At 34.6% G+C, this 13,726-nt stretch overlaps 1 protein-coding gene and 1 long non-coding RNA gene across 2 annotated transcripts in view; one reads left to right on the top strand and one right to left on the bottom strand.

The window, feature by feature from the left end:
* The window catches only part of LOC135074571 (uncharacterized), a 31,700-nt gene extending 19,727 nt beyond the window's left edge, over positions 1–11,973 (top strand). Inside the window, exons 3-5 of the mRNA XM_063968909.1 lie at positions 25–339; positions 7,455–7,569; positions 9,287–11,973. Of these exons, the coding sequence (XP_063824979.1) occupies positions 25–339; positions 7,455–7,569; positions 9,287–9,427 (571 nt within the window). The 3' untranslated portion in view covers positions 9,428–11,973. The remainder of the gene's footprint in view (positions 1–24; positions 340–7,454; positions 7,570–9,286) is intronic.
* Positions 7,392–13,093, bottom strand: LOC135074572 (uncharacterized). Its single transcript, XR_010257858.1, has 2 exons — positions 12,792–13,093; positions 7,392–7,539 (listed from the first exon to the last, which is right to left on the bottom strand). It is a non-coding gene; the product is annotated as an uncharacterized LOC135074572 (long non-coding RNA).
* Between the last annotated feature and the right edge of the window lie 633 nt (positions 13,094–13,726).

A 13,726-nucleotide genomic window follows, 5' to 3' on the forward strand; every position in this document is an offset into this window, starting at 1 on the left:
AATAATGTTTACGTCTTGTTGCAGTGAACTGCGCTCCGGGATAAGATGCATAGACAATTACACGACCGTCTGTATGGAGAAGCACGAGCAAGTCGTCTTCAGGCGGATATACTCCGGGATTACTGACGTGGTGCAGGACTTGTGTACCCGCGGGAAGTATCAGGACGAGTACTTGAAGCATGCTACTTGCGTGAAGCACGTCAGGCCAGAGTATGAGAAATGCAGCAAGCGGTACGAAGTGACGCTGACCACTCTCAGCGATTCTCACAAGACAGAGCAGTATCAAACTGATCATGATAACTCGGCGAGTCACGAAGATTATCTGCGCACTGTTTGTTGGTAAGTAATATTTGTAGAACTTTTTAATAGCCTAATTAGTAACATATTCGCTAACATAACCACAGCTTCATTCATACGCATACCTGCCTGCTACGGAAATGGCAGCAGGTAATTAATATGTGGGGACTTAACTAAGCATGACTAATAAAACTGATTCTTAATGATTTCCGACAATTTAGCGGAAGAGTTTGCACTCAACAGTAGGATGCGCGCCGTGATATACTTTATCGACGTCAAAATGTTTAGGCAATATCGATAAAATGGCGTGATAACCGCTTATTGCGGCTCGCATCCAGACCTACAGGACAAGCCTTTCATCGCAGGGAATGTCATGAAACATCTTATCCGTATGAGTGATGAAGCTAGTGTCCTCACCTCCAATGGGTGCACTAACAAACGAGTTTCATTATTCTGTGCAATGCAGAATCATTTAGGCGCAATATTTCATCCTGGTATTCTATGTTTATTGTATACCATAATCTACATAATAATTAATATGGGATCTAATTATCGGCACTGTCAGTAACAGTACCGCTAAACGTCGTCTATTCTCTGCTTATAGCCATACTCGAGTACACGTGTTGAAGAGCTATATCAATATGGTGGGTAATATCTATCGTGCAGATATTATAATTTGTAACTCAGAGCAAACAAACAAACCCTAGTTCTGGTAATTCATCGCATCTAACAGGCATAATTTTTAAGCTTTATATCATTAATCATTACTACTTTAATGTAATATTTGTTCACAATAAATTTGGTCGAATTTGTTTGTAATCAAATTCGTACATTAAGTATTTAAATGTCCAGACCACCAATTAACGTAACAATTAATTTATCAAACTGATTGTACATTTAAATATTCGACACTCTGTGATTTCAATAAACAATTATTGCGATGGTATTTCAAAATGTCTTCTAAATTCTGATTTAAATTATTAATGTTAGGCCACCTTCGTTAACGAATTCAATTAACATTTCCAACTATTTAGCAATCGTCCACTTAGTATGAGTGTCTTCCAATTTGAGTTCCGCAAATTAAACTGTCATGGAGGAGAATTCATCGGAAGATCCTCCAGAGTACAGAGAGGTGCTACTCAAAAGACTTGGGCAAAGTCTTGAATATTGAATAGTCCTCGTTAATAAAATATTCAACAAATCGAACCGGCTTTCCGGCGCTAATTACTCGTCTGAAGATTGACTACCAGAGCTATCTACACAGCTACGTAGAATTATAATAACTTCATTATTATTTCCGCGTTTAAATTTTGCCAATTTCTTGAATGTTCACTCGGGCGTAACAAAGTGTAATAATTTAATAGAAACTTGATTGCGCGTCCAAAATTTTTAGGGCCCACTGAATACAATTCATCTCAGTCTTGCAACTCGATTTACATAAGTGGATTCCTTATTGTATCTGTTAATTCTATTGGTTAGCATAAATACTTGGAAGCCGTCCACTTTAGCATCGTTCGGGTTCCCATTCAGAAGATTCAAGCTTCATTTTGCCCTCATTTTAGCCATCAAGCCCTGTTTAAGATTCTGCGTAAATTCTATCAGATTAAGAGACGCACTTAAGGCTCTCGCGGCGTGTTAATGACTCCCTTATCCGTGTTCTTAGCAATTGATTTTGTAATTTAGCCATACTTAATTATATTATATCCGAAGCATCCATTCTGTGGCTAATCCTCTCCACTCCAGTAGATCACCCGCAGCAAAAACGTACGCAATTTATTACAGTCATTGGACGATGGAAAAGTCTTCTGTATTCTGTAAAAACTTTTTGATATTTATTACTCTGCTCATCAACGTCAGATGAGAAACAATATCATTGTGAATGGTTCTTGTGCTTTAAAAAATATCGGAAACTGTTATGTCATAATTAATTTACCTTCAAGCTTTATCACTCGTACTTCCTTAATTGTTTTGAGTTCAGATTTCAAACTTCAATCTAAGATGAGGGTCGGATCAGTACTATTAGGGTCTGATGACTAGCATTGTCCCTCAAGTTAACAAAAACCATTGAGGAACCTGCATTAAATGTTACATCATCTACCATAGAACGAATCGAAAATTTGAAACTATCCCTTAAATATAACCTTTGTGGCATTATGATAGAGTCAATTGTTGTTAATGAACAATAAAATAGGAGAATAGACAGTCACTAAATCTATGGATTCTATAGAATGTTTCGCAAATTGAAACCCTAAACGCGAGGGTCCACAGAGCTTAACTATTATTTTGCTCCTGTTTCTAATAAACGATTTCATTTACAAGGAAGCACAAACTGTGTCGGTGTTTCGTTATCTCTTTCATTAACCATTAAACTGTCGCGGTATTTACAAAACGTTTCTCTGTTCTGAAATAAATTTTATTTGCATTGTTAACGTTCGTGCATTGGTCAGTCCCTAGTTAAAAATATTCGTGCACTATCACAGGATTCATACATCGCTGCCCATGCACTGACACAATGGAAAGATGAACAAAAATGCAGTTATTTTCCACGGAAAAAACACGAGCTCTGGCACAAATTGCTATTTGTAACTACAGAAACAAACTTTAATTTCACAATTAAGCTCGAAGCCTATTCTATCCGTAGGCCAATTTAGTAAATGAAAGCTACTAAATGATTATAAAATGGATTCAGTGTTTGAGCTGTTGTACTTATAAGATGAAAATAGTTAAATTATACGAGAAAAATAACGTTTACATTCGTATTTTAAACTATTATGTTGCATTTTTACTATAGAATTATCACTTCACGTCGGGAGGGTAAATATTTTATTTACCGTTAGAGCGCTTGTAGACGTCCGTTTTTTCACCGGACGACGGACCGTCAGAAAACGGATATCCTTTGTTTGCTGTCAATTTTCTCGCCGGACCTATGTCCGATGCATGTGCACACGTTCATTATAAACCATACGCCACCGCTAAATCCGGTGAAAAAATCGGGCCGTTGTCCGGTCAAAAAAACGGACGTCTACAAGCGCTCTTAAAATAGATATTGTTGCAATAAATCCCGTGAAGTGATAATTTTATAATTTGGGTGAATATCCCAAACACGTTTTTTACGCGGCGGAGCTGAGAATCGATGGGAGAAATGTAACTAGAGCGATGATTTTTTTTCTGTATATAGTTTATACAGCGTTTTACACGATAGCAAAGTCTTCAGGACAATAGGTAGTTATTTTATGTACTAAAAAAAATTTCAAAGACCCAAAATCTAATAACGGTGGCGCGTCCTAACTCTATTTCTACTCATAAATTGTGTTATTCCTTCTTTCTCGGGGATTCTAGTAATTTAAAAATAGTATAGCCATAAAATACATTAAATAAGACTTCCAAATGATATGAAAGAAATGTGATATTTCATATTTTAAGTGTTTCAAATAGCCTTTCAAAACTGTCCCACGAAAAAAAGCAATTACAGTGGCTCAATTTCGACACTCTCTTACTTCTCCAAAGAAGCTTTGAGAGACGTAGAGTTCTTCTTCCCTGCATCACTCAACTGTGTCCTCCTGATCGGGCTATAAAGACTTGCGACTTGTGGTATTGTTTTTCCAGCAGACCCGTAAATATTTGTATCAGCGGCACAGGAATACAAAATTTTTCAATTTCGCTGGCAAGTGTATGAGTGAAAGCTACTTACTTAGATGCTAAACGATTCTTTAACATGATTAAAGTTTGGTGTTTTGTTGTATCTGCATACAGAAATTATTGATCAGAATTATAGTTTTCTTTATAATTTGAATTTTGTAACAGTTTTTCAATTCCTGTGGCGCAATTTCGGTGGCTCCGGTGGCGAATCTATTGCCGGAATTGGTCTTATTGGCTCTGGAGCATTGTACCTAGGTCTACTAAGGTCTCAGTCATAACTACAATATCGTCAGTGAATCGAAGTTGTGTGATGTACTCGCCGTATCTTGATACTGAGCTCGGTCTAGCTCAGAAGCTTGAAAACCTCTAAGTGGGAGGTAGTGAAGACTTTAAGAGATTATGGTGTCTCCAACTCTGAACCCTCGCAGCAATCAGATAAGTTTCGAGTTCTGATCTTGGGGGAGGGCTGATATGATGAAGTTTTTATACAAATACTTCAGAAGTTGCATGTATCGACAGTCAATTTGACGCCAATAAAGAGACTGTAGCACAGCCCAGGTCTTGACCGAATCGAAGAAGGTACAAAAAGGCCAATAATAATGACTGATTATAGTCCTTAGTCTTCTGCATAATTTGACGCAGCATTAAATATTATGTATACGTAGTATTACGAACGTCTTTTCGAAAATGAGGTTGTCTGGGAGACTGGATGTTGGATAGCGAGAGTGTCATGTTTCAGGAAAAAGCTGCCTCACCTGACTCTGGACCATCGCCAACGTCCATTCCATTCCAGTCTCTAGCACCACCACCATGTCTTATTTTTTGGTTTATCGACCAATAAACATGGTGGTATTTAAGAGAACTTTAGTACTAGCATTCCATCTGATTTCATAAGCTCAGTTGTGATTTCATTATCTCCTGGTACATACCTTGTTGTTTTTAATAGGGCATTCTAATCTCACTCAAGCTAAAGTCTAGGATATCTTCGCTAAAGTGTCGGAATAATCTCGATCTTCAGCCTAATTACTAGTAGTGCTTCTTAATCTCTCCTAGCAGCTTAGGCATTTACCAAAATGGTTCTGCTATCCTCGTTATTCATGTTGGTATATTCAATTTGGTCCTCGCAAATACATACTTTCGATTTATTACAAAAAATCGTCTCTATAATACACTTTGTATCAGCGTGAGGACTTGGATAGCTATTTATACATCGATACTAAGCAGAATCTTAAAAACAGATGAGAATAGTCCTGAAACAGCTAAAATTTCCCTAGTCTCGTAGGTTGCAATCTATTCTGCCACTCGAGATGAAAATTCGTGGGGCTTTGGAGCTGGATTGGCACTGGTCGTGGCTTAGGCTTCATCAGTCGACAGCTTTTGAGCATCTTTTATTCGGCATTCTTCTATTTCGGTGATGACTTCTTCTTCTTCCTCGGTCCCTCACTGATGAGGATCGCAACCGCAGATAGTGTTCCTCCATAGACTGCGGTCATAAGCTGTGTGGTGATCGGAGAATGCAAATGTGATTAAATTGCCTGTTCGTCTAAAAATGATTACTGCATTTTGATTTTTGCAGTACTATTAGGGTGCAGCTCAGTACGGTTTAACAGTTCTGGCATCTTTTGCTAGGCCTTCTCTCTCTATGAGGCTGGCTGGATTTAGTCCTCCGTTTCTTAATTGTACTACTTTCATCTAGCTCATTGTCGCTAGGTTTGCATAGTTTTCCGTTAAATTACCCTGTCACAAATATGTAATGTGTTAGTTCAGTAGCTGGTATAGATCTAGAAATATCTTCATACTTAATCTCCAGTTCGCATGGTCTTTAGCGAATAATTAGTTGCGTAATTCTGAGTATAGGATAGGTATGATACCATCATGAAAACTTGGCTAGCCTGGACCAATATTTTTACTTATGGAAGATAAACCTAACACCAACCTGGGGCAGTTGGTCGCCCTCCCGGGACTAGAGTTGGTTTCTGGGTTTGAGGGTCATGTATGATGTCTTTGTGATGACTCTAGAATAACGGGGCTGTTGGCGGCTAGAGCCAGAAAGTTTTGGATTTGTTCTCTATGGAGGGATTTTGCCGTTATCACCATGCTTAACAGGCTGGTTGGTAGTTCCAGTATGGTAGTATAATACCCGGAAAGATGCTGCAGCCTACCCTCCAGTATTTTGATTCCTTAGTCGGCTATTACGACTCACGTGGGAAGATTTGATGCTTTTTTAGGGTCACAACACAGGCCTGAATATTGTTTTTAATTATAAACAACTTTACTGGATAATAATACTTAATTGATTACAAATAAATAAGTAATTTGAGACAATCATCCGTAACATTCCGAAGTCCGCTGTATAAATAAATTTCGGTGGATTGGTTCTTAATTCCGGTGGCTCAAATACAATTTCGGTGGCTCTTGATAATTTCAAATTGACATATCTCGAGAAGTATTAATAATATTTTGATCTCTACCATATTATTGAATAATACAAGTTATTTACTATTATTTCTGCCACAAAAAAGTTTTGGAAAGTGGAAATTAAAATTCGCCACCGGAATTAGGCAAAAAACGAGTTTGTTGATATTCACCCATTTACATTCGGTTTCGGTACAAAATATTTTTTCTATGTAACAAACTATCTGCTGTTATGATGTTAATCATTACAAGATTCAAATTTTGAAGTTTGAACATAATTATTTGCTTGTAGAAGCAATTAATGAATGGTTGTTTGTGTGCTAAAGATTCATTCAATAAAACATAGGTAGGTATTAAAGTTGATTTTGAAAGGTTAAAATTATTCCAATATCCAACGACTCATCCACTTTAAATTCATAAAACTTTAAGGTTTAGTAGGTACTACGAGCGACAGCACATCAAGCTAATTGTACTCTGACATTTAAGTAGTTATTAATAGGTGCCATTTTTCAACAAACATGTACCTTTTGAGGTGCTGGCGAGTATGCAACAAAATTCAATAAAGTTCTTTTATCATGTGGGCAGCTGTAATAACTCTTGTAAATGTGACTTTATGAGCCTCCATTGCAACTGACGTGGCTCAATTGATCACCATCAGCTCAATGTAAAATGAACGATTACAATGATAATTATGAATGACAACATACTGCAGTGGATCAATAAAGTTACAGTTGAAGTTATTTTGTAAGTCCCGATTTTAAAACCCGATGTTTTGATAGGAAATCAAATTCAATCGTACCATTGTTGTTGTTAAAAAAATCTTTAACATAAAATATACAGAGCTTATGTGATTAGATAAAGCTTTTTGGTAATTATACAATTCCATAAAGTTACTAGTTACATCTTCCATCTTGTCGCACAACTATAATTGGAATGGAATTATGAAGTTATCTAACTAACATGCTCGTAATGATTATGTGATGAGATGAAATGAGATAAATAGGTATAATATATGGATAGTAAATAAATCATAATCCCCATAAACCAACAGTAAGTTTTAATAATAAAGTTGTCAGTGTTTGATACATATTTTGTATTTCCAGTTCATTCCAAGAGTACTTGAGGTGCTCCGAGCAAACCGTGCAGAGCTCGTGTGGCGACGACGCTGCCCTCTTCACCAGTGCGTTCCTGAAACGAATGGCTTCCAATATTATCAAGGTAAGGTATTACCGCAATACTCCATGATACGTATCACAAAAAGTCGGTCATGGATTGTGTCTATGATTCTTAAAGCCGTATCGTCTTCTTAATTCATTAATTCTGGGTAGCTTTCCTTTTATACTTTTCAGTAATCAAATGTAATCTGGCACAAATTGCTATTTGTAACTACAGAAACAAACTTTAATTTCAACCTATGCCTTTAATCGAGTTTTGGCCTTCTTTCTAGTGATACTATCGACTCGTAGGTTCTGGGTTCGATTGAATCCCATGGGACACACATACTTAGTGTAAAATCATGTCTGTATTTTAGCGCGGTTTGGTTTAGATATTTCAAGCTTGAACTAACCTGATTTTCTGAAAAAAAGAATCAAAGGTCATGATCAACTTGAGTTAGTCCGATTGAACCATTTCAGACAGTCATGGTAGTTCATCAAGTCTGAAACTTTGGGTGTCGCGAACTATTAGTCGCTAACTGTATACGTACACCATAAAAGAAGATGGTAAAATAAAATAATAACATAATAGAAGAGGAAGATAGATAAAATACGTAAATAGATTTAAACAGTACAAAAAGACTTGAACGGCTTCTCGGCACGGCCTGATGAATCTATTGATAAGATAATGAATGACATTTTCCTGTAAGTTGAGATTGACGACATTATAAGGCAAAATCTTAAGTCCGCGCAAAAATAAAATGCCACGTTTTCTAACAAATTTAATTATGAGTAGATTACAGTTTTCAGGTATTCGAAAATAAAGAAAACATGTAAGACGGCTTTACTTTCAAGTTAATTTAAACTCTTGGAATAAATGTTATTAAGAATAATGAATATAGAATATGCGTTGAAGTTATTCATATTAAAAATCTCCTTCAAAGCAGTGAGCAAATATTTCTTATGATAAAACGTACCCTTTTAAGAAAATTCAATAAACCTAATATAAAGTGTTCCGTAAGTTTATCATTTAACGAAAAATAATGAAGTCATTCTTTCATAATAGTAATTCCGCATCGATGAACCCTAGAACAAAAGCCCCACTTTTGTTCCATTCGGAATTTCCTCGTGAATCAATTACGAGGTGAATTAAAAAATAATACTGTGTATTCTGGTCACATATTTTTGGCTGTCGAAACATGTAATAAAAGTCGATTAAATGGCAACATATTTTTATTAAAGTGCGGGAATATACTTCGTTTTAAATAAATACATTAACTTGTTTAATTTATTAACTGAAATTATTTAATCAAATAGTACCTACCTACTGCGAAAAATAGTAAATTACTACGAACACTGACACATTATTTCAATGTAAATTAATTAAACCAAAAAAATACTAACTATTACATTATTAATATGGGCTACCAAATAGTAAATATGCTAGAATTCTATTATGGAATATAACGGATAATTTAAGTACGTATCTAAAATAATGTATGTTTTACTCGCTAGTTTCGTCATCTCTTTGTTCAAACTCGTATTATTATTTTCTTTTTTACATAAAATATAGACCTAGCCCTTATAAAACATCTCTCAAGTATGAATCTACGGACACTTCAGTATTTCGATATTGATTGATCTACTGAAATTCAATCAAATTACAGGCTTAAATTCCCTTGAGTTAGAATTGAGTGTTTACCGTCGTTCTACAAACTCTTGAAGTCTGTAAGTAGAGTTATTAGCCTTATTTTGTTTATAATCTAAATTTCCATTTCCAGAACTTTTGCCTGGAGTACCGGGGCCACGAGTGTGGGCTACCAGACAAAGCTACAAGCAGCAATTACAGCCTGGTGCTGGTCACTGTCGCTGTATTCGGGAACCTACTGGTCTACCTATTTGGTGCGTTAGTTCCCACGTAAATCGCAACGAGTTTAGGTAAAGTAGAACGCTGTAGCGGGTAAAAACTTAATATTGTTCCAGAAGTGGTTGCGTGGTGCAACGAGCACTGAACTGTAAATAATGAATGTATGAGTTACAGTTCCTCTAGCAAGACTTATTTATTGTAGTTGCATGTGATTACACTTGTTTGAATGTTTGTTTTTGTTTTAATGGAAGCATTACGGCTAATAGTAGGCGCCATGAAAATGTTCGTGACATTTTTTTTATAATAGCGATTAATAAATGATTGGGTTTGTGATGATCGTTTCATACATAATAGATACCTACAAATTGCATTCAAAAATACCAAAAGTATTGTCAGCCGTAATGTTTTTTTTACAAAATGCATAGTGGTTTTTTGTATGTGTCTTTTTATTGTTTTACCATACCTTAAGTATTGGGTTTCAATTTATGAGATTTAATTTTGTGTAATAGTAAGAATATGTTTGATAAGTTGTTGTATAATTCAGTAAGAATGGTGTTTCTAAGTCTAAACTATGATAATTAAATCTTACCAATGAATAACAGGGTACCAACCACCAACCATTTTGGTATCCAGACTTTTGTCTTATCTGCATCGAAAAAATCATTAAAACCTTGTATTAATACGGGACAAGTGTCATACTCGTATAGCTAGAAAATAATGTCAGGTGAAACCGCGGAATATCGTGTGATGTCGCCAATAGTCTTTTGTGTGACTTTTTGTACAAATTGTCGTTGGCTGGTATGTGCTATGTGTGATATCACACTGGTCGCGATAAAGTTAGTTGTCCACTAGAGAATATTAGGTTTAAAACGAATTATGTTGAGTATTTTAATCTTTTCATTTGTTTATATGCCAAAAGAGTGTGAAATGCATACTTTGCACAATACATGGGGATATAACTTATTCTACCTTAATGCAGTATTGCCTTCTATTATGAATACTTACAAATACATAATTACTAATACGGCAAGTAACATGTTTAAGCTATAATTAGTGTATTTTATGTTAGCGCGATGCAATTTATAGATGTTCGTCGTAGCGTATTGAAATTCATTGGCGTGTACATAAATGATATTGAATACAGTTTTTTATTGAGCTCAGAAATTAGCGTTAAGATTTAGATTGTATTTCGTTTTCATCATATATTTTCTTAACTTTCATTACATTAGTGTCATTTTCTTTAATTAAAGTGTTCAAAATTGATTGCTAAAAAATAAAGAGATTTTTTCCAATTTGTTTTGTAACGTTATCACGATTATAATCGTCTTTTAGCTCAGAACATCCTGTGATAGTTTTAATCGAATAATTGTTCTTTGTTTAATTGTTAATTAATATTTTAAAATTATGTTTACAGTTTTTTAAACACAATATGTGTGTATAAACTATTATGAGTAATAGTTATTAAAATATTTATTAAGTAATAAAAATATTATTAATAAATTGTATACTTATTTACTTATAAAAATCTATAGACAACAGCCAGTTTATAGGTACTTATGAAATATTTCGAATTTAAATTAAATATAATATTATGTTTTGCCAATTTATTTTAGTGTTACATACCTAATGTTAATATTTTAAATTAGTTTACGAAGTCCGCTCTCGAACATATTACTTAGTTCTAGGCATATTAATTTTAAGTAGTCATCTTTTGTCCCAAACCAGGGACAAAGTTTTGAAGTGGCATCTTTATAGGTAAATCATAACTTATATTATCTACATATCATTGTATATCATATTATTATTAGAAACATCCAGAATGTTTTATCTACCAAATGAGCACTTGTGATAAATCCACCTTACAAGACCAGGTCACCTGTTTGCGATCACCAAACGGATTACAATTTTAAAGCAGTGTGCTTACCATGAGTTTACGTTAGGTGTGCTCGCTAGCGAGTACGTCAAAAATCTATGAAGATTTTATTTCTTGAAAGTAGCCGCTAGGGGCGCTGCACACTATGTCATACATTTATTGTCATTTTTTTACGCAGTCGCTAGCGAGCACACCTAACGTGAACTCATGGTAAGCACACAGAGAACAATACAATATACCGACACACTTACAAAATTATAAGAAGTAATGAATAAATTTCTATGAATACAATATGTACAAGGATATTGGTGATATGCTCCTCTAAGTATTTTCAATTGTTTTTGTAGTGAATCGTCGTTCAGACGGGAATATGTAGGTAAACGCAAATAGGCGACATTACCCTAATAAGATCTTTTCAACGAATCTCAGCAATAGAACTACCTATGTCATAAAGAAACCTTTTATTTAATCGTTTCTTATACTATCATTGTTTTCGCATTTAAATATTAACAACCTTTATACATAACATTTAAACAAATCTCAAGTGCTCACTCGATAGTCGTTTATTATTTCTGTAAGTATGTAGTATTTGAAATTGTAAGATAGTTAATATTCTGCATTATGTAATTGAATTAGTCAATCCGTATCCACTAGGAATAAATTGAAGAAATTGAAAGACATAGTCTTTAGAGATTGTTCAGTTCAAATAAATTGCAATTTTTATGACATGTTTTTATTTACTTTATTTTATCCAAAGCACCGAATTTTTATGAAAAGAAAGTTTATATAAGTTTAATATACGTACATGTTCCAAATTACAAGCACTCTTAAAAACATTTTTTTTCCACCATTGGACAGTAGAAAAGTGCCCACTTATTTAGATGGTTTTTGCTACCTTCAGCCATAGATCACTCAGAGCGAGAAGCTAGCAGTGTAGTTTTAGAATTGTGTTGGCACTTAAAAAACTGCCTAAACATTTTCTATCTATAGGTACAGTTCTCTATAAATAATGAACGCTCATTCCTCCTTTGAAAGTGAAAGAAAATCACTCAACTCTCCACTGAGCAAATTGGTTGATCACTTAGTTACGACCTAATTGCTTCAATAAACAAAATACAAATTACGTAACAAAATTTAGCGCAGTGAAGAACATTTGGTACTTACTAATATAAATATTTGTCTCATAAAAATATTTAGTTTTGTGAATCCTGTTAATATTATAAATGCGAAAGTTTGTATGGATATTAACATGTTAGTTTGTTACTCTTTCACGCAAAAACTACTGAACGGATTTTGATAAAACTTTACAGTACCTACTTTTGTTTAACCCATAATAACTTAAAGGGTGTATAATTTATGACGATCTGTGGCAAACCAAATATCATACAGGTGAAGCCGCGGGCAAAAGCTAGTTTTTTTTAATCCACAACGAGGAAGCTCTTGGCCTGTATCTCTCCTGATGGTAAGTGATGATTAGGCCGAAGGTGGAAGCGAGCTTCACCCGGAATCCTCAACCACCTAGTTATTCAATAAAATCAATACTTACTTGCTTCTTTCTGTTAGGAGGACCCTTCAAACGACATTTTGAATATATTTTTGGCTACTGACTGGTTGGATTTGATTAATGAATTGGCATGAGTTTCTGCGGAAATACTAAATTAGGGACATTGTCTCTACATTTTTTTTATTGTGATTTCATATTTTTTCAGCAGAATCATATTCGTAAACGTATCTCATCACTAGTTCAGCCAATTATTCCACTTTCGTCATTTCAGTGAAGCTCTTCAACAATCATAATGACAGTCTGATAAATAAAAGAAATAATTACAAAGAAAATGCTCATAAAAATATGTAGGGTAATTGCGCCGGTTTTCCGTCCAGCTCCTGTTTTCGTCCATTTGACCGACTTGCCACAAACAAATACGGAAAATTAGAATACAAACCTAACTTTCCGTGCAAGTTTGGACTTGTTACAATCTATAATATCTGAGTAACAGTTCTGCCTGCATGAAAATGTAATTTGACAAGTAATAACTCCAAAAAAATCGACGGAAGTTGCTGCTGCACACAGGTGAATGGAAAACGTCGTCAAGTTAGAAAAAAAACGTGCCGGTAGGGAACTTTCATGGTATGTTTAATTACTGTTTTAACTACTTTACGTAATGTTTTTGGCACGTATGTCTAATTATTAACATAATAAACGCTATTTTAAGGGTTTATTAAAGTTTTTGTATAGAAATCTTAGGTAATTAAGTGGACTAATACTAGCATAACAATTTTGCAAGATTTTGGTTTTCGTCCACGTGGACGGAAACCCTGACACCTAGTTAATATTTTTAATAATCATTTTACTTCAATGGACCTACAAAATACAATGTTTTTTCTTCCAATATGATCTTTATTGTTATTACATTAAACATTTTAGTTTACGTCCACTTTTTAACAGTGATAAACCCATAAAAACCGTTAAAAAGATGTGGA

Source organism: Ostrinia nubilalis, chromosome 9 (assembly GCF_963855985.1).
Source record: "Ostrinia nubilalis chromosome 9, ilOstNubi1.1, whole genome shotgun sequence".
Classification (NCBI taxonomy): Eukaryota; Metazoa; Arthropoda; class Insecta; order Lepidoptera; family Crambidae; genus Ostrinia; species Ostrinia nubilalis.